General features: G+C 41.5%; 1 protein-coding gene across 6 annotated transcripts in view; it reads left to right on the top strand.

Annotated features, from left to right (window-relative positions):
* Positions 1-21991, top strand: part of adgrb1 (adhesion G protein-coupled receptor B1) — a 576464-nt gene that overhangs the window by 390317 nt on the left and 164156 nt on the right. For all 6 annotated transcript variants that reach the window (XM_033019939.1, XM_033019941.1, XM_033019942.1 and 3 more), the window contains one exon: positions 16195-16321. In XM_033019939.1, coding sequence (XP_032875830.1) covers positions 16195-16321 — 127 coding nt within the window. The remainder of the gene's footprint in view (positions 1-16194; positions 16322-21991) is intronic.

Here is a 21991-nt window from a genome sequence, read left to right on the forward strand (position 1 = left end):
AGAAATCATGGGATTTGTCAAAAGTCATTCCCGATAAAGAAAAAGCGAACAAAGCGTTGGCTGTTTTAAGTGTATAAATTCTTATCTTTATTCAAAAAGGAACGGGGGGTTCCAGGTAGTGGGAGAGCGGGGTGTAACAGCGAGAAAGAGGGTGCAGATGTGAGTGGGAGACGGGGAGAAACTGGACCGGCGGAGTACATTCTCGGCAGCTGCGCGCACACAGACTCGCGCCTCATCCGCAGCCAGGATCGAACCCGAGTCCCCGACATCTTAAGTGCTGCCGAACTGCTGTCCCCACCAGCCCAGGGCCACACCAGACACCTCCGGCGGCCCCTGGACAGGGACGGGACACCCAGGAGGGGACAGGGATGGCCCAGCAGCAACACAACAGTGCCCACAATGCCAGCAACCCGGGCCCAACCACGACCACGGACGAAACGCAGGCCTGCACACATGCAGCAGCACAACTGCCGAGAATGTTTATCGTGAGTGACCTATGACCTGGGCCTGCAGAGTCGGAATACTGAACTCGCTTATACCGAACCTTCTTATAGGACACAGACATGTTTGACTTATGGTGAAATTAGTTTGTGGACAATTATCAGGAACAGAATCCTTGTATAACTTGGAAACTGCCTGGATATTATAGAATTATATTCTGTGTTAGTAGAACCATTCAATTATAAGTTGTAAATATATTTCCCACAAGTTGAAATAATTTTTACTACTTGCTAATATTGCATTATTGCCAAAGGACTAATCTTTGCTAAAGTATTGCCAAAGTACTAATGCCAAAGAGGTCATCTTAAATGTGATCCATTGGATAACATGCATGTGCGCAACACAGTTACGCATTGAGTTCCCATTGGGTAAACCTGATTGGAAACTTGGCTTGGCTCTCAACAAGTCAGAAAACATTACAGACAGAATGGGGCCAAATGCACAAAATAGGTTTCCTTGCTTAAGAATGAACTCTTCCTCAAATGCAATAAAAATAAGTAGAAGCGAAAAATCAACCAGACTATAAGCTCCATTGATCCAGAGTCGATAACAACACAAAGTTGCAAGACTAAGGTCACAGTTACTTCTATCTCTCAGCTCCTCCTGTCATGTTGCAGCTGCACAAAACATTGATCAGGGTGTACTTGAATTTTTATGTACAGTTCTCAATGGCACTTCATTTGTCACATACACTGAGATACAGTGAAATTCATAGATTACAGGAAGCGTGTGGTAGCATTGGAAAGAGCGCAGAAGAGATTCACCAGTATGTTGCCTGGAATGTAGGGTTTATAATACTGTAAGTGGTTGGATAGGCTTAGTTTATTCGCACTGGAACAAAGGAGGCCCATATGAGGTGACTTTATGGAGATTTATAAAAATAAGTGTGGTATGGATAGAGTAGACTGATTTTTTATCCTCAGATAGGAGAGTTTAAAACTAGATGGCATAGGTTTAAGGAAAGAAGGAACAAATGTGACGGCAATCTGAGGAATGCCTTTTTGCACGTCGTATGGAGCGCTGCTATTCAATGTGGGACTTTAAGAAAGAGTTACAGCATTTAAAAGGCATTTACACAGGTACTTCAATCGGGAAGGAGTAATGGGAAGAGGATCTAATGTGGGCAAATTAGCATAGATAAGTATCAGAGTTGGCATCAATGCTAGTTGGGCAAAATAGCTCAATCTCAGCTGTACGACTATGACTGAAATATATTGATTACGCTGTGAGAAAAAAAAATCCTCTCCCAATGTCCTAATTTTAAATTCACTCTTTGTTTGGGAACTTAACCATCTTATCCAACAAGTCTCAGATTATACTTGTTTAACAAACATGTGTTGTCCCTTGATTTATTGACTCACAGAATATGGCCAGCATTTACTGCCTATTCATAATTGCCTCTTAATTGAGCAGTTCGCGAGACCATTTCTGAAGGCAGCTAAGAATCAACTACATTAGTCCCTAGTATAAAATCACTTCTGGCTAGACCAGGCCAGCAAATATTTTGAAGGACATTGTTGAGCTAGTGAGAATTTTACAGTAGTCCAGGGAATGTATGATAATTCTCACTGGCGTTGGCTCTTTAAAATTTGTATTTAAACTCCCCAGTTGCCATAGTATAATTCAAACTCCCTTTTCCCATTCAATAATCCAAGCTTTTTGGTATCAGTCTAGTAATTTGATTGTGATGCTACCAGTCCAATGTAAGTGTCTTGATGGCCAACTGTTAACTCAGCAGAGCTTGTTTGAAGAAGGGGAAAAATAGCCACAGCTCTTTTTCCAGCCACGTAATGATGCCAGTCAGAAAGTGTGCATGCATCGATGCAAAGCAATAACTGAATCAAGCGCAACACTGAAGCCATCTGTCAATGCTTACGCTTCCTGTTCTGTGGGGAAATGTAATGAAAACTAATGGGTAACCACACAGATTTTATACTGATTTGAAATCAATTTAATCAGTGGAGGGCAGTGAACAAACGAGGTGAACAAAACAAAGTATAGCAATGCTGGTATAACAATGCTGATTGACATTTGCAGGTTCAGTGAACCACCTGTAAGTAAGTACAGCCTTTTTGAAACCTTCAAGGCCAAAATTACATCCTATATTCCTCAACCAAAAATTTGTGTTCAGATGATGCATTTTACAAGGAAAGCAACCTGTGTATTTCTGCTGTGATTTGCTTTATAGTTTATTGCACATTGTGAATCACAGGAGCCATCATTATTTTCTTTTCAAAAAGTGGACTATTGATGATTATTGAAGCCACCAATTATCACAGTTTAAAGTCTCTCTGGTATTATGTCTGAAACTCCCAGCTACCAACCATCCTGTTACTGGAAGGCAAATATCTACTTTTGGAAAAAAAGAGATAAAAACTAATGTGAAGAACTAGTATTTTATTTCAATATTGCCCTTTCATTTAAAAAGTAACTGGTAAATAGTTTTTACTAGTAACATGGAAAATATAGCTGAGTAAAGTTGAATTTAATCATTTAAAATGTATTTATTCCCAATTGTATATAAACAGAGATTATTACGGCGGGGAAGAAATCCTCATTAGCGTAACAGGTCAATTCATGGTGTTGGATTTGGCTAGTACAATTACAAAATTATTTCTTGGCATATTTATTGTGAATCCTTAAATACAATTTGGGTTGGTGAGAGCTGCCATCTAGATACACTATATTATGCATGGTAAAGGTAAATGTACAGGGCTCCGGTGAGACCACACCCAGAGTATTGTGTGCAGTTTTGGTCTCCTAATTTGAGGAAGGACATTCTTGCTATTAGACAATGGGTGCAGGAGTAGGCCATTTGGCCCTTCGAGCCAGCACCGCCATTCAATGGCTGATCATCCCCAATCAGTATCCCATTCCTGCCTTCTCCCCATATCCACTGACTCCGCTATTTTTAAGAGCCCTATCTAGCTCTCTCTTGAAAGCATCCAGAGAACCTGCCTCCACTGCCCTCTGAGGCAGAGAATTCCACAGACTCACCACTGTGAAAAAAAGTGTTTCCTCATCCCCGTTCTAAATGGCTTACTCCTTTTTCTTAAACTGTGGTCCCTGGTTCTGGACTCCCCCAATATCAGGAACATGTTTCCTGCCTCTAGCGTGTCCAAGCCCTTAACAATCTTACATGTTTTAATGAGATCTCCTCTCGTCCTTCTAAACTCCAGAGTGTACAAGCCCAGCTGCTCCATTCTCTCAGCATATGACAGTTCCGCCATCCCGGGAATTAACCGTGTAAACCTACGCTGCACTCCCTCAATAGCAAGAATGTCCTTCATCAAATTAGGGGACCAAAACTTCACACAATACTCCAGGTGTGGTCTCACTAGGGCTCTGTACAACTGCAGAAGGACCTCTTTTACTCCTATATTCGATTCCTCTTGTTATAAAGGCCAACATGCCATTCACTGCCTGCTGTACCTGCATGCTTTCTTTCATAGGTACACAAAAAAGCTGGAGAAACTCAACGGGTGCAGCAGCATCTATGGAGCGAAGGAAAAAGGCAACGTTTCGGGCAGAAACCCTTCTTCAGACCCGAAACGTTGCCTTTTTCCTTCGCTCCATAGATGCTGCTGCACCCGCTTTACCCAACTTGACGCCATTTAGATAGTAATCTTAGGGAGTGCCACGTAGGTTCGGAAAGTTAATTCCCGGGATGGCAGGACTGTCATATGATGAAAGAATGGAGCAGCTGGGCTTGTATTCACTGGAATTTAGAAGGATGAGAGGGTATCTTATAGAAACATATAAAATTATTAAGGGATTGGACACGTTAGATGCAGGAAACATATTCCCGATATTGGGGGAGTCCAGAACCAGGGGCCACAGTTTAAGAATATGGGTAGGCCATTTAGAACTGAGACGAAGAAAACCTTTTTCACACAGAGAGTTGTGAATTTGTGGAATTTTCCGCCTCAGAAGGCAGTGGAGGCCGATTCACTGGATGCATTCAAAAGAGAGTTAGATAGAGCTCTTAGGGCTGGCAGAATCATGGGGTATGGGGAGGGCAGAAACTGGGTACTGATGGTGGATGATCAGCCATGATCACATTGAATGGTGGTGCTGGCTCGAAGGGCCAAATGTCAAACTCCTGCACCTATTGTCTATGTATCTATGATTGGAGGCAGTAATATGTTTCCAAGCCAGGATGCCATTTTATAGATAACTAGACTAAGTGGGACCCGTTGTGTCCCTGTCACACAGGAGGCTTGGTCCACCACTCACCCATAGCCCCCAACTGCACAGGCACAGCTCATTTCCCCTCATCCCTAGCACTCTCACCCCTCCTCTTCACCCTCCCACTTCTTTCCCCTCTCCTACTCCTCTCCCCATTCCCTCCCTCACCTCTCTCTCCCTCTCCTTTCCCCTACCCTCAGTCACTCCCTCCCTCCATAACCTCTCCCCTCCCTATCCCCCTAATATCCCTCTATCCCCCACCTCCCCCAATCGTCACCTCCCCATCCCTCCCACTATCCCTCCTCACCTCCCCCACTGCCCTCCTCTCCCTCTTTTCCCCACTCCCTATCTCCCCCACTCCCCCCTCTACCACCCCCACTCCCCCCTCCTCTACCACCCCTCCTCTCCCTCTATTCCCCCTCCTCACATCCTCCCTCTTCTTTTCCTACTCTCTGCCAATCCCTCCCTCACCTCTCCTTTCCTCTACCCTCAGTCACTCCCTCCCTCTCTCCATAACTCTTCTCCCCTTCCTACGCCTCTCCCTCTATCCCCTCTCCCCCACTCTCCCTCCCCAGGAACTCGAGGTTGTCGCTCCTCTCCCTTCTTGCGTGCCCCGGAGGAGCATCAGCCGTCGGTGCCCTCGGAGCCAGGCCTCGGATCGGATCGGCCCGGAAGCACCAGCAGTGACGGCCGCGGGGCGTTGCGATGGTGGTGCATTTGCGACTCACAGCGGGCGCTGGACGTTCTCCTCTGCCGGGGTCAGTTTCACCGCTTTCCGTTTGGCGACATCGCCGCACCGCGCCATTTCCAGTCCCTCTGAAAATTGTGTCCAGTTGGAGACCTCAGCCGGCCATCCTCAGCTCCAGAAAAGAGGCAATGTGGCGAACCGTCCCGGGGAGTGACAGGAGAAGAGACTAATCTGCACCAGCGCGGTTTTTACAAATTTTAAACCTCGCTAACTTTTACAATATACCACCGATCGGAATGAAACTTGTTGCACTCGCTGCACAGGAGAACGGTGAGTTAGCTGGCAAAAAAATGTAGCGCTAACATGTGCCGTATTTGCGCAAATAGAAAAAACACACAAACCGGAAGAGCACAAGATCAGAGCTTTAGTTATGTATAGATACACACAGCAGCCAGTTTGTACTGATGGTGAACTAGATAAACGTGGGCCAGTGGAGAGATTTTCCTATGATGCTTCTTAAGTGTTGTCAAGTACAGAGTACGCTTCAATGCCTTTTATTCTCCATACATTTGCAAATCCTGTTTCATGCAGTAGCATAAAATAAAGTCATTTTACGGTTCATTTGAAATGAAGCATGCAAGTTTTCTACTAATAGTGCACATTCATTCTGGAGAACATTCTATATCGCATTTTCTTGTCGGACCTTGTGCAATTTTTGCTTATATAATGTGTGCATGGAAGAATGTGTGAATATTAAAGAGTAATTAATTGACATTTAGATTTAAATGAATTGCCAAAATTATCATGGTGATTTTGTTTTGAGAATTCTAATTGACTTATCTCATGAATTTATTGGTATTTTATGTAAATGTTCTCTTTGATTGATTATGCACAAAATGAATGGCAGGTTGCACAGTCGGGAACAGCCTCATTGTTATTTCAGAGCTTTGCATCATTTGGCTGTTAGGTTATTTGAAGTGGGATTTCTTCATTTGTAATGTCACATTGCATTAGTTTGCTGACCATATTCAGCATGGGGCAGACTGAAGAGTCTTTCAACAGCATGTGCTAAATATAGTTATAGACTAAAATAACACTGGTACCGGCTCTTCACCCAAACTCATCCATGCCGACCAAGATACCCCACCTGTTTGTCCCATTTGTGCTGTGTTTGGCTCAAATCTCTCCAAACCTTTCCAATCCACGTACCTGCTCAAATATATTTTAAATGTTGTTATTGTACCTGCCTCAGCCACTTTATCCATCAACTTGTTCATATATGCACTACCTTGCATGATGAAATTGCGCCTCAGGTTCCTATTAAATCATTCCCCCCTAACCTTAAACATTTGCCCTCCAGTTTATGACCCCCCCCCCTCCCTGGGAAAAGACTGCGTGCATTCATCTTATTTATGCCATTTATCATTAAAAACATATTTGGAAATGTTTTAATTATTGTGGAAATGTATTTATCGTAAGACATGCTGTTTAGTTAGAATCATAGAATTGTATAGTACAGAAACAAGCCCTTCGGCCCAACTCACCCATGCCAACCAAGATCCCCCACATTTGCCCATGTTTGGCCCATATTCCTTTCTACCTTTCCTCTCATTTTGTGGATAATCTCCATGAACCCACCACAGCCCGGAGCAGTTTACACTCTTCTCCTCCTTCACTTAGAGGTGCTAGCTTTACCAAGTCTTGCTCGTGATCACTTCTGATCTTTGATCTCAGCTAATTAATGTCAGAAGTCTAGTCAGTCACAGAAGGCATGTGGATTAACCTTCATCTTGTCTTCTCCTAGCAACCATACACCCACATTCTCATCAAGAATTATTTAAATGCAACAATGGTTCCTGGGTTCTTTTGACTGCATTGAAATAATAACTGTGGAACCATTATTTTGCCTTGATACAAAGCTGAGATTGGACCTGGGACCAGCCATGCATGGGATAAGCTAGCATCAAATCACAGAGCATTTGGAAGTTAGAGTTATACAGCATGGAAACAGGCCCTTCGGCCCAACTTCCCTACATTGAACAACATGTCCCATCTACACTAGTCCCACCTGCCTGTGTTTGGCCCATATCCCACTAAACCTGTTCTATCTATATACCTGACTAAATGTTTCTTAAACATTGTGGTAGTACCTCCTCCTACCTCAACTATCTCCTCCGACAACGTATTCCATACACTCACCACCCTTTGTGTGAAAAAGTTACCCCTCAGGTTCCTGTTAAATCTTTCCCCCCTCACCTTAAACCTAAGTTGTCTGGTTCTCGATTCCCATATTCTGGGCAAACCCTCGAGCCCTGGCAACATCCCCGTAAATCTTCTCTGCACCTTTTTCAGCTTGACAACATCTTTCCTATGACATGGTGCCAAGAACTGAACACAATACTATGTCTGAAGAAGGGTCTCGACCCGAAACGTCGCCTATTCCTTCTCTTCATAGATGCTGGCTCACCCGCTGAGTTTCTCCAGCATTTTTGTCTACCTTTGATTTTTCCTGCATCTGCAGTTCTTCCTTAAACAATACTATAAATGCGGTCTTTCCGACGTCTTATACAACTGCAGCATGACCTCCCAACCTCTGCACTCAATACTCTGACTGATGAAGGTCAATGTGGCAAAAGCCTTTTTGACCATCCTATTTACCTCTGATGCCACTTTCACCAAACTATGTACAACAAATAATATTTGATTTTGTTTTTGTTATTTCATCCAATTATATATTTCTTTCATTGATGTAACTCATTTTGCCACACTTTTTTAATTTATAAAGGTATAGACTCATACAGCATGGAGATAAATCTTTCAGACCAACGTGTTCTTGCCAACCAAGTTATCTGTTTGAAGTAGTTCCATTTGCTTAAATTTGGCCCACATCCTAAAACTTTCCTATCCATGTACCTGTCTAAATGAATTTAAATGCTGTAATTATAATTTAATGCTAATTTTAGACTCCTCTACCTTGGGACTGTAACCAAATATCTTATCAATGCCCCTCATTATTTTATATATACCTCTGTAAGGTTACCTATCAGGTCAACTTTCTACACTCCAGGGAAGAAAGACCCAACCCATCCAGCATCTGTTTATAACTCAAACCCTCCAGTACTGGTAACATACCTGTGAATCATTGTTGCATTCTTTGCAGGTTAATTACATCCTTTTACCCAAATACCCTTAGCTTCACACAATTAGGGGAAAAGACAATGGGAACCAACTGAGACAGAGGTTTCTTTTGACATATGGTAACATTTGTTAACTGTGCTATATCTTTGTACTTAGGAAAAGGGGAGATGCAGCGAGACCTGGGTGTCATGGTACACCAGTCATTGAAAGTGGGCATGCAGGTGCAGCAGGCAGTGAAGAAAGCGAATGGTATGTTAGCTTTCATAGCAAAAGGATTTGAGTATAGGAGCAGGGAGGTTCTACTGCAGTTGTACAGGGTCTTGGTGAGACCACACCTGGAGTATTGCGTACAGTTTTGGTCTCCAAATCTGAGGAAGGATATTATTGCCATAGAGGGAGTGCAGAGAAGGTTCACCAGACTGATTCCTGGGATGTCAGGACTGTCTTATGAAGAAAGACTGGATAGACTTGGTTTATACTCTCTAGAATTTAGGAGATTGAGAGGGGATCTTATAGAAACTTACAAAATTCTTAAGGGGTTGGACAGGCTAGATGCAGGAAGATTGCTCCCGATGTTGGGGAAGTCCAGGACAAGGGGTCACAGCTTAAGGATAAGGGGGAAATCCTTTAAAACCGAGATGAGAAGAACTTTTTTCACACAGAGAGTGGTGAATCTCTGGAACTCCCTGCCACAGAGGGTAGTCGAGGCCAGTTCATTGGCTATATTTAAGAGGGAGTTAGATGTGGCCCTTGTGGCTAAGGGGATCAGAGGGTATGGAGAGAAGGCAGGTACGGGATACTGAGTTGGATGATCAGCCATGATCATATTGAATGGCGGTGCAGGCTCGAAGGGCCGAATGGCCTACTCCTGCACCTAATTTCTATGTTTCTATGTTTCTATGTTTGTAAGATTTTTAATTTTGAAAAGTTCACTGCTTAATGTGCTCTCAACATTACGACTGCGATTTGGAACCTAAGCCCCAAGTTCAAGCCTGATGTTGGGTGCAGTGTGTAAGGAGATTGTCCATTTATCCAAATGACCGTGTAGGTTTTCCCCAGGGGCTAAGGTTTCCTCCCACATCCCAAAGATATGTGGATTTGTAAGTAAATTGTTCTCTGCAAATTGCCCCTCTTTAAGGAGTAAATGTGAAAGTGGGATAACTTAGAACTATTGGGAACAGGTGATCGATGCTCAACATGGAGTCAGTGGGTTGAAGGTCCTGTTTCCGTATTGTATTGTTCAAGCAATCAATCAATCAATCAATATTTTATGACAGATTTAAAAAAAAACTCTTCAGGTGATGGGCTCAGTTTTTGCCTTACCCCGGAAATCTCAGGTGCTCATTCTCAATTTGATGTCTTGCTGTGGGATATTCACTGAACAGAAATCAATATTGTTGTAACCTTTCTCTTAAATAACAGAGAAGCAAAGTTACCTGGTTCGGGATAAATTTATCACAGCCAAGTTTCATTTCTTCACGTGAAATTTTATTGAATGATTGATAGCTCAATAATGTGGGACAGGAATAGGTCCGTGAAAGTTCAAATTAGTTTTGATCCTGCGCAGCCAAATGTATTGGCCTGTGGTGTAAAAAAATGTTTACCCGAGTTGTTTTAACAAAATATATCATTCTACAAATTCAAGTGTTTTTTTTCAGCAATCAAACACTAACCATCCACTTACTGAATTTAGTCACATTGTGCATTAACCCATTGGACCGATAGACCAACATCTACCCTATTCTCATGTCATGATTCTCACTGAATGATCTAAGTAAAAAAATGATAACCTGTGATTGTTATCTACTGCGGTGAAGTGTTGAATTAGATACATGCTACAATGGTCATGATTTTGGTAGATACAGAGTAATGCAGCAATGTTCTCGCCAATAATGTTACAAATGAAAAATCAACTTTAAAAAATGTATCTATAGAACAGAGGATCATGGCCGATCTATTTATTTCCTCATAACCCTATCCTTCTCCATTCTTCCCATAACCTTTGAGGCCTTTATTAATCAATAACCTATCAATCTCTGTTTTTAAAATATCCAATGACTTGTCCTCCAAGCTGTCTGTGACAATGAATTCCACAGGTTCACCACCCTGTGGCTAAATAAATTTCTCCTCATCTCCAACAGATTTAGACTTCTATCCCACCAGCTCTACCATTTTGCATGTGGGTGTTCTGATCAGACTACTATTTTACATTTTCACTCATCAGCTGAGTCAGATTTAGATTTTCATATAGCATGGAGTGGAAAATCTAGGATCTTGATATTCAGTGCTAGCATTTATATCAAGAGGAATGGAATACAAAAACAGGGATGTAATGCTGACGCTCTATAAGGTGCTGGTCAGGCCACATTTGGAGTACTGTGAGCAAATTTGGGCCCCATATCTGAGGAAAGATGTGTTGGCTCTGGAGAGGGTCCAGTGGAGGTTTACAAGAATGATTCCAGGAATGATTCCAGGAATGAGTGGGTTAGCATAAGATGAGTGTTTGACAGCACTGGGCCTCTGCTCTTTAGAGTTTAGAAGGTTGAGGGGGGACTTCATTTAAACTTACAGAATAATGAAAGGCATAGTTAGAATGGATGTGGAAAGGATGTTTCCACTGGTGTGAGAGTCTAGGACCAGAGGTCATTCCCTCAGAATTAAAGGGTGCTCCTTTAGAAAGGAGGTGAGGAGAAACATCTTTAGTCAGTGAGTAATTAATCTGTGGAATTTATTGCCACAGAGGGCTGTGGAGGCTAAATCATTGGATATTTTTAAGGCAGAGAAAGACAATTTTTTGATTAGATCGGGTGTCATGGGTTATGGGGAGAAGGCAGGAAAATTAGATTAGGAGGCAGAGATCAGCCATGATTGAAAGACAGAGTAGACTCGATGGGCTGAATGGCCTAATTCTACTCCTATAACCTGTGAACCTGTTAGCATGTCTGAGCAAGAAGTGTTAGGAGGTGTGATCTGTTGGATCCAGACCATGGAATTTAATAAAATAGAAAGTAAATTTACCAGTACTTTTCCAATTTAAAGTTTTCTATTTCATCAATAGAAACCCCAAAATGCTGCTAGACATTGTTTAAAAATATAAAATTATTTTGGTAGCAAATGGCAAAAATTATGAAAAGGTGTAAGACACCTAAAGATGGTAAAAGTTGTTGACCGTTCTTCACATTTAAATGTAAGATTGAATCCCAATTCTAGTACATCAACCCCCATTAAAGTCACACGTGAAAACCTTTTGCTCTTGACTCCCTTCATATGGTAACTGAAACAATCACAAAGATCAATGCAATGAATCGCCACTGACAACACATTGAAACAGCTCTCTCAGGGTATTCTCAGCCTCATGCGCTTTAAGTTCACTTATTTCTACAATGCACTATATATATCATTCCACAAAATGTGCGGCAATGAACATGATATAAATCAATATCTTGTGACCACAGAAAGATCACAGTGAAGAAAACAGGCAGTGACTCATTTAATGGTGTAGCAGTGCCATTATGTTATACATCACATCAGCCAGAAAGATATTTTAATGTTACAAAATGCTTGTTCCAGAATTAAGCAAAAAAGTGGATGTTAAGAATACCAGCTGAACATTTTTGATGCAAAGTTGCCAGAGGGAGTCAGTCTGGCAACTGAACTTACGTCACCATGAAAATGGGTCATATTATTTTTATTCAAGTTACCAGTCTGACCTTAGATCACTAACACTGTTAATAATAGATATCTAGAATTTATATGAAATATATAATTTGTCTTTGACACCTAATTGGGCAGTAGTGCTTATAGGTTCATAAATTCATAAGTTATAGGAGCAGAATTAGGCTATTCGGCCCATTAAGTCTACTCTGCCATTCAATCATTCTCCCCTTTCATCCCCATTCTCCTGCCTTCTCACCATATCCTCACCCATACTAATCAAGGATCTATCAATCTTCACCTTTAAAATATCCATTGACTTGGCCTCCACAGCCTCCTGTGGCAATGAATTCCTATCTTGACTATGATGGTTCAAAATTTACTTACTATTGTATTCCCCTAAAATAATATATCCAGTCAATGGAACTTATAGCAGTGGAGTAGTGAACTTATAGCAACTAGTTCGGACAAGCGATCAAATATGAATTTTTAGCCTTGCATTTATATTGTTATGATGCAGAGATAAATCTTTGTGATTTGTTTTCGAGCTTTTCGCATTGTAGTTGTCAGTTTTCCATTTGTAAAGTGCTTTGCTTGTAATCAGTCTATTAATCTCAACAGCATGCAACAGATAGTGGGCTTATACAGTACATGTACACCTGTGGCCTGCAACTCTTTTCCCTTCAATTAACTTGATGTTTTTAATTTATTTTGGCTATTATAGTCTTATTTATATTTACTTATTTAAATCTAGCTGATCTGTTTTTAAATTGCCATAATTATGAGAGACATTTTAAACCAGTGATTAGGAATTTTTGGCAGCACTGCGGTATCAGAAGCCCATTAGAGCGTTGATGTGTGAGCTGACTGTTTGCATTCTCTGAGACTTACTTATAAATCAGAACATCATGGGAAGGCCCAGGCAGCCAGATCCTGAGCCACAGATTGGCACCTGATGATAAGTGATAAGGGCCAAATGCACTCATATCAAATCATAGGTTATAGGAGCAGAATTAGAATTGATCGATCGTCTACTCCAGCATTTAATTATGGCTGATCTATCTTTCCCTCTCAACTCCATTCTTTACCTTCTCCCTGTAACCCCCAACACCCATACTAATCAATAATCTGTCAATCTCCACCTTAAAAATATCAATTGACAGTTTCCACAGCCTCCTGTGGCAGAATTCCACAGATTTACTACTCACTGACTAAAGAAATTCCACCTCCTTTCTACAGGTACATCCTTTTATTCTGAGGCTATGGCCTCTGGTCCAAGACTCTCCCACTAGTGGAAACTATATCCAGGCCGTTCACTATTAAGTAAGTTTCAATGAAAACCCCCCTCCCCCTTATCCTTCCCAATATAGCTCCAGCCCAGAACGCCAACTTTACAAAATGTCAGCATTAACAAGTTGGGTTGAAGGGCCTGTTTCCATGCTGTATAGCTCAATGACTCTCACTAGAGGTGGGGAAAAGTGCAGGTTATTTTCTTATGGCATGGGGCCACCACACATATAAGACAAATAATGTTTCATTGAATATTTAATATCGACATAATTCTACTTTCTCTTACAGCTGTTATACTATTTACACCACGGAAAAAAAACATTCAGCCTAACATTTCTATGATGGTTCAAAAATGGAACTACTTTGTGTGATGCGTGTTATCCAACATGTCCAGTTTTGAATAACGGCACAGTAGCGCCACAGTAGAGCTGCTGCCTTACAGCGCCAGAGACAAGGGTTCAATCCTGACTACGGGTGGTGTCTGTACAGAGTTTGTACATTCTCCCTGAAAACCACGGTTTTCTCCGGGTACTCTGGTTTCCTCCTGACGTACAGGTTTGTAGGTTAATTGGCTTTCCTTGTGTGTAGGATAGTGTTAGTATATAGTGTGATCGCTGGCTGGTGCGGACTGGGTGGGCCTCTGTATCTCTAAGGTCAAAACATTATAGGAGGAGGTGGTTGCACTGTAGGCAGTGCAGAGAAGAACCACTTAGATTGGAGGACTTTAGTTATGGGGAGAGATTAGACAGCTGGCTTTCTTTGTTTTTTTTTCCTTAACAAATACCTGTTAGAAGTATATACGATTATGTGTGGCATTGGGAGGGCAGATAGCTTTTGTTTCCGATGCTCGAAGTATCAAAATTAAGAGTGCAGAATTTTAAGGTGAGAGAGAGGAGTTTTAAAAGGGATTTGAGGGAAATATTTTTTTGCACAGAGATGGTTGATATCTGGAACTAACTGCCAGATGAGGTGATGAGCCAAATACAACCATTACATTTTAGAGATATTTAGACAGACATCTGCAGAGCATAAATGAATAAAGACCTAATGTGGGCAACTAGGATCGGTCTACCGTAGCTCGGCAAAACAAAATGACATGGATGTGATGGGCGAAAAGGTGGTGCCATGCCATTTCTGTGCCATGCAACTCTGCTGTCTCTATGTTATATCTATTTAGATTTTACTGAAGGTTACAATTGCAAATAAATCTTTTGAAGACTGTTTAGAGGACTTGCATAGAGTCTTGCACATTTGGTTAGAATCCTCTGGTGAGACATGCAGAAAACTATGCGTGTGCCTTTCACCAAAAATCAAAGCACGCAGGTGCATACGCACAATTATTAGTTTTTGACTTTTCCCATTACTCAAATTTTGAAAGCAAGAAGTTGTTAAAATATAACTTTTTATTTGAAGAGCAATCTTTGGTGGTATGGGTTCGGGCACATTCAATATGATAATTGCACCTGGCGCAAAGGAACAATGTGTCTCAAAGAAAATTCACACATCTATTTCAGGAGAGACAGGTGCCATTAAGCATAAAAGTTGTTCTAGCAGGAACAATTTGGATCTGAGAAAGTGCGGCAGCATTCGTTTATCTGTGATCATCCCTCAAGTGCAAAGTGACGTTTGTAGATGTTTAGTTTTACATTGCCACTGTGCTTTGATACTTAAGCGCTATTCGTTAAGTTAATTCCTCATATAAAGAAATCACGTTCAGGCGATAAAGTTATGCTCAGAAGCTCCTTTGCTGTGGGTTGATGCCAAATCTACCACCAGTTCTTTGACTCATCACTTTTATGGTGGGAGACTTGTTTTTTTTACCAGAGCATTTTCTGCTCCCCTGCTTTCATTGCTTGTGATTTCCTCCTAAATCCTTTCAACACTTGTTTCAGTGTGTGAGTGCGATTCTGCTTTTAAGTCTGTGCTACTGGGAATGGACCTGTAGTTTCTCTTGCTTTGGAAGCAGGTTTGCTGCGCACTTTTTGTTTTGTGTTTCAATTATTTGTTTGTTGCACCGATGACTTACATTGTATGGCGTGCTTGTCAGGAGACCGTTCTTGACAACAAAATGTAAATTGTCATTTCGTTGATGCGACGAGATGTTTAATAATCTCCCAAAGGACAAATATATTGGTATTGCCCAGGCAACATGTGAGGGGCAAGGTAAACTGAACGCTCGCCTCCCGGGTATCAATCTGCTGCTGCCTTTTATTTTATTCTGGGCTAGTTTCCCTTTGTTGGGGATGGATCGTGTACCCTTTGAATAATCTTTTTTTTAACGTGTCGTGCTGTGGATTGAGATCTGCTTTTGATATTGCACGCAGTGTTATATCGTTGCAATTTCTTTCCGTAAACAGCCGGAGCTGTGAGAGGTTTCCAGCACCGCTAATATTTTGCATCAGAGCGGTACTTCCTTCCTATCCTGTGTGGGATGTGGGGATTTTATATTGACTTTTAATTTGGTCAGGGAAGGGATTGTTGTTGTTGCTATTGACGTGGGGTGGGGGGTGGAGGGGAGGGGGTGGGGGATGAAATTTCAGCGAAGTAGTTGTAATTATTCCCTGCCGTAGAGAATAACAATAATAACCATAATAGATACATCTTTGCGATGCATCGCACTGGGTGGATTTTATCTTTGTGTATGGATCGGATGTGTTATATATTTTGTTGTATGCCCCGCACTTAGCGCTGTGTGTTGTGTGTGTTTTGCTTTCCTCTCTCTTGGGAATCGCCAGCCTTGGCGTACACGGGGTCTGGTCGAGCCGCGGCTGCAAGACGTTTCCTATCGACTCGTCACGTACGAAATGCAAGTGTGACCGACTCTCCAGGTTCGCCATTTTGGCTCAGCTCTCGCCAGATTCGGTAAGTCCTTTCAAATTTTTTTATAACCCCAAAATAATATTCCACAATTCTCTGTGAAAACGGTGCAAAATGGGCAGGGCAACCCCCCTTTGCACAGAATGCAATGAAGAAGCGACGTTCCAGCTGCAAATGAAGGCTGATGTTTCATCTCTTTAGGTGTGCATGTATATCTAACTGACGCATCTATTAGGAAGCCTGCATTTATCTTGGTTCCCAGCATTGGAATACATTTCAGTCGTTAAAATATTCTGTCCGAACGCTGTCCCATTAAGCTGAATTAATATTTTATGTGATCAGTTGCTATAAATATAATGACCAGACACCAATGTTTCAGGTGCAAATATGTTTTCTACATACAGTGAATATGAGGGAATGATTTATGATTCTAGTCTGCTAGAATATTACATGTCTTGTGTGAGCACACAAACATTGCACAAGCCTACCACTATATTTCTGTGCTGGATATAAACTGATTGTCAAAATGAAATTGTTACTTGACTGCACAATATTCTCAGCAGAATGTTCTGTAATGTTATTCTGGGTGTTCATACTTTAATGCTGTTATGGGGTCTATTACAAATCAGTAATCAATCTAAATTGACCAGATATAATAAATACAATTTGTTTATTGATATTAAAGCATCATTTTTTTGCCAACATGGTAAACAAGTGGTATAGTTATAAACATTCATTAAATATTGCACCATATGCTTTTTTTTCTTTCCCTTTTACGATGATTTTAAATTAACATTGAAGAAATGAATTGGGAGTTTGGCACCATGTGGTAGACAGAAAGCTTGTTCACTTTTTCAAGCTGTGTGCAGTGGAATGGCTGGGTGAAATAAAACTTTTGTGGTCAGTTGTGTATGGTAAAAGTACAGACTTATTCTCAATTCAATTATTGTGAATGTCAATATACAGCAATTCTTCATTGGTGCTCACTTCAGAATCTTTTAAGTTAACGGATGTCCTTTTCATTAAGAACACACTGCATGTCAGTCATGCAATCAAATCTATTTTGTTCACACAATATTTGAAATATAAGTTAAACACACAAATATTTCTGAATTAAAATATATAGATATGTAAATCTATTTAATGATGTTAGTTCATGAACAAAGATAATAATGATTTGGCTTGATAAACATTCAAATATCACACTTTATACAATGTTGGTATGTATATTGCTAATACTATTCAGTATCAGTATATTTAGGGACATTCTTGTGCAATTAATACTTTAGTTTATTACTGTGTTCTAATATTTTGTGTAATTTACACTAGGTACCCAAATTATGAGTGTGTAGGGACTTGGATGTTGCACAATGCCAAATTAAGGTCACATGCCAAATTGATACCAATAGTTTGTTTATACTTAATTCTATAAAATCCTTACTAAGTTATACGGGGGGAAAAAAACTTTTATCATTGACTGAGATAAGGTTAAATATTGAATCTGCTACAATGGTTTCCTTATGTGGAAGCTGCCACTTAGTATATGTTCTTATGGTATGCTGTAAAATGTGATGCTGCTGTTAAAGGTAACTTATGTATTTAGTAAACATCTTTCTGCATGAAAAATGGAGAACAATGCAAATATTGACTGAACATGTAGCTCAGGTCAGGCTTATAACACAGAAAATCAAGTCTGCATGTCAGAAATCATTTTAAGGTCAGCTCACTCAGAATAATGGGTGAAATTTAACCCACAACTAATCTGCTGTGTATTTCCAGACATCTAGTCTCTGACGTATTCCTTTTAATGTGTTACTGTGTATTGGGCAGCAGTGGGCATTCATTTTAATAGCAAATGTATGTGTGATTTGATTAATTATCTCTACCTCAAGTGACCCGTAACTGTGGAGCAGACTATGATTTCAAAAAATACAACACAGTGGTGCAGCAGCAGAGCTGCTGTGTTGGAGCACCAGAGTCCCCAGTTAGGTCCTGACTACAGGATACTGTCTGTGCAGAGTTTGCATGTTCTCCTTGTGAATATGTGTGTTTCCTCCGGGTGCTCCAGTTTCCTCCCACACTACAAAGATGTGCAGGTTAATTGGCTTTTGTAAATTGCCCTTAGTTTTAGGATGTGAAAGTGGAATAAGTGCATGTGTGATCAATGTTCAATGTGGATTCAATAGGCCAAAGGGCCTGTTTCCGTGCTGTGTCTTTAAAACACTAAAACAACTATAATATTTTTGGCTCTTATTAATTGTGAAAGGAGAGGGGTCAATCATTGTAGATACATGAAAAATACCTGAATGATAAGAATCTGAGACAGAACACCCCCGATTAATGAAGGTAAGGAGCTGCCCAAAACTGCTAGTAATTATTGCAAAACATGAAATGCTGTAAATTCTCAGCTAGTCAGACAGCATCTGTGGAGAGAGCAACAGAGTTAATTCTTTAAACTCTCCAGAAATGACACTCGGTGAGGCCACACACAGTGCCACTCTACTGTAGTTGGTACAGGTTTCTGAGGTTATGAGCCAAGAAGGTGGAGTTGGTAAGCATAGAAGAAATAAGTGTAGTAGTAATCTTTAGGCCCCTCCGAGTCAGCTCTGCTGTTCAACAAGATCATAGCTGACCCTTTCATCAACACTATGCTCCTGTCTCATCTCCATCAATGCTGTTTTTATTGCATTCATAGACTAGGCTCTCACTGCCATCAGGAATGATCTCAGCATCTTTTCTGGTTATGGAGAGCACCCTTTTAAAAATATGAGGACAAAAATTAATGCGCAACATTCATTTGTGGTGGCAGAATGGTGCAGTTGGTAAAACTACTGTCTAACAGTTCCAGCCACCTGGGTTCAATTTCGATTGGTTTGATTGGGTTTAGTTCAATTCTGAATTCGGGTATTGTTTGTGTAGAGCCTGCATGTTCTTGGGATTTTGTGGGTTTCGTTCAGGGGCTCTGCTACTGTTTATGTGGAGCTTGCATGTTCTCTTTGTTACACAGTGGGTCTCATCCAGGAGGCGGTCATCCCACATTCCAAAAATGTTCAGATTGGGAGATTATTTAACTGTTGTAAATTGCACCAATGGTGCATGAATTGGTAGAATCCCGGGAGCAGAATAAAATGGAATATTTATAAGATTAGAGTAAATGGGCAGTTAATGACCAGCATAGGAGAGTGCAAAGTGCCTATTTCCATGAGGTCTATTTATATTTATATTCCATCAAGATCATGTGTAGATACACAGCTATTGATCTGCATAGATGAAATCTGCTTGGTGCTTTGACAGTACATATGTATTAGTTTGCCCCTTATTTTTTTCAGGAATTGTTATTGTGTTACAGGTATAATAAGACAAGCATATTAATTGCACGATAAGGAATGAGCTCTTTGCTAGATTTCCCAAATGTTACATTATAGGTAGTTATTTAAAAAGACAGATGCATGACAAATGAAATTGAAGGTAGAAGGTGTGAAGTGATGGCTAATTGGTTGGAAGAAGTTATAGTATGTAATAGAATCTATATGGTTCAGTTTTAATGGAACAGAGAGATCTAAGAGATTAGTACGGGTGTCAGGGATTGGGGGGAGAAGGCAGGAGTATGCTGAGAGGAAAAGAAAGATAGATCAGCCACGATTGAAAGGCAGAGTAGACTCGATGGACCGAATAGCCTAATTCTGCTCCTATTACTTATGAACTTTTGTCTTAATGCAAATAGATTCAAATTAAGAAGGTCATTATTAAAGTGTGCTATATCCGTGGCTATGTAAGGTAGAAAGGCATTGAGGATTTAACAGAGCTTGATCAATCACTTGCTTGCTATCACTACCTGGTGAATGTGCATAAGTGATTTTCTGGAATAATATTTGGTATGTAGAATTTCATTTACTTGTAGAATCTGGGAAAAGTGTATTCCAGTAGAGAAACAAAAAGTTAAAGGTAGAATTAATTATAATATTCAGAATAATGAAGAGATTTCAAGATAGCAGTGCCAGGAAGTAGATGCAACAATTTTAAGGTAACTGACAAAGGAAACAGTGACAAGATAAAATAGATATTTTTTTAACAGAACATGTCATATCGGTGGGCGGCGCGACTTTCGTCAGCAGCGGCCTCTGCAGTCCGTCTGCGTTTTTATTATTTTATGTCTATGTTTTTTATGTAGTTTTTGTTATTTTTTGTTGGGGTATGTGTGTGGGGGGGGGGGGGGGGGGGTGGGGGTGGTGGGGGGGGGGGAGGGGGTAACTTTTAAATCTCTCCCTGCACGGGAGACCCGACCTTTTCTTTGTCGGGTCTCCGTTGTCGTTGGGGCTGCAACGAGGAGCGGCCTCCAACAGGAAGACCGGGGGCTGTGGTGCCGACTACTCACCTCACTGTCGCGGAGCTGGCCGAGTCCGGAGCGGGTGGAGCTGTGGTGGACGCTGCTGCGGCCCGACCTCCGGAGATTCGGAGGCTGCAACTGCGGGTCTGGCGGACGGCGGCACCGGGAGCCCGCGGGTCCCTGGAGGGAGACCGCTTTTCGGGGCTTCCGCAACGGCGACTTCTCCCGCCCGAGTTGCGGGGTTGAAGAGCTCCTGGAGCGGGGTCTGCATCACCGCCCCGCGCGGCTTGGAATGGCCGCGGGACTGCGAGCGCACGCCGGGGGCTCTAACATCAAGAATCCGGTGCGCGACCTTGCATCACCCGGCGTGGCTTTAATGGCCGCGGGACAATTCGCCATCGCCCGCCGGGGGCTTTGACTTTGACTCTGACATCGGGGGGGAGAGTGCAGTGGAGAGATAAGTTTTTTTGGCCTTCCATCACAGCAATGTGATGGATGTTTATGTAAATTATGTTGTGTCTTGGGTCTATTTGTTTGTAATGTATGGCTGCAGAAACGACATTTCGTTTGGACCTCAAGGGGTCCAAATGACAATAAATTGAATTGTATTGTATTGTATTGTATTGTATTGTATAATCTAGAATCACAAGAGACAGATGCTAGAATTTGGGCCAAAACTCAAAAGGCTGGAGGAACTCTGTGGGCCAGGCAGCAGCTGGGGAGGGAATGGACAGGAGATGTTTTGGATCGAGTCCCTTCTTCAGACCCCAAAGAAGGGTCCTGCCCTGCAATGTTATCTGTTCATTCCCTCCCCAGATGCTGCCTGTCCTGCTGAGTTCCCCCATTACTTTGTGTTTTGCTTATAATCTGGAATGCCCTGCCAACAGAAGATTGACTAATAACTTTCAGAAGTCATTTGTGTGATTACCTGAAGCAGGGGAAATTTCTCGACTGTTGGGAATGTACAGGCAATTGGGGCTAATTTAATAGCTCTTTCAAAGATCTGGCACAGGGATGATGGGCTAAATGTATCATTCTGTAATGTACTGCTCTGTATTTGTACAATACCAGCTGGTGCTGCTAATCAAGTCATTTTTGTCAACGGACTTGGCCTGGTATCAAAGCAAGCCTACAGTGATGTGAAGGCTTATCCCACTGGTATTGCAGAAATATGTTCAGCCTTTCAGAGTAACTCGGATTGGCAAGGGTGCACAGTGAGACTGAAAGATGGCCGCTGCAGGGAATGGGGAAAATAATACCAGATTAGAGCTATTTTTCCAATGATGGAGTAAGACTAATTGTTAAGACAGTATAGAAACAGAAGATTTTGTCTTTCACCATAGCCACCCTGACAACGCTTTACTGTGACATGCTGGAATTGGCATTCC

The sequence above is a fragment of the Amblyraja radiata genome, chromosome 4 (genome assembly GCF_010909765.2).
Source record: "Amblyraja radiata isolate CabotCenter1 chromosome 4, sAmbRad1.1.pri, whole genome shotgun sequence".
Taxonomy (NCBI): domain Eukaryota; kingdom Metazoa; phylum Chordata; class Chondrichthyes; order Rajiformes; family Rajidae; genus Amblyraja; species Amblyraja radiata.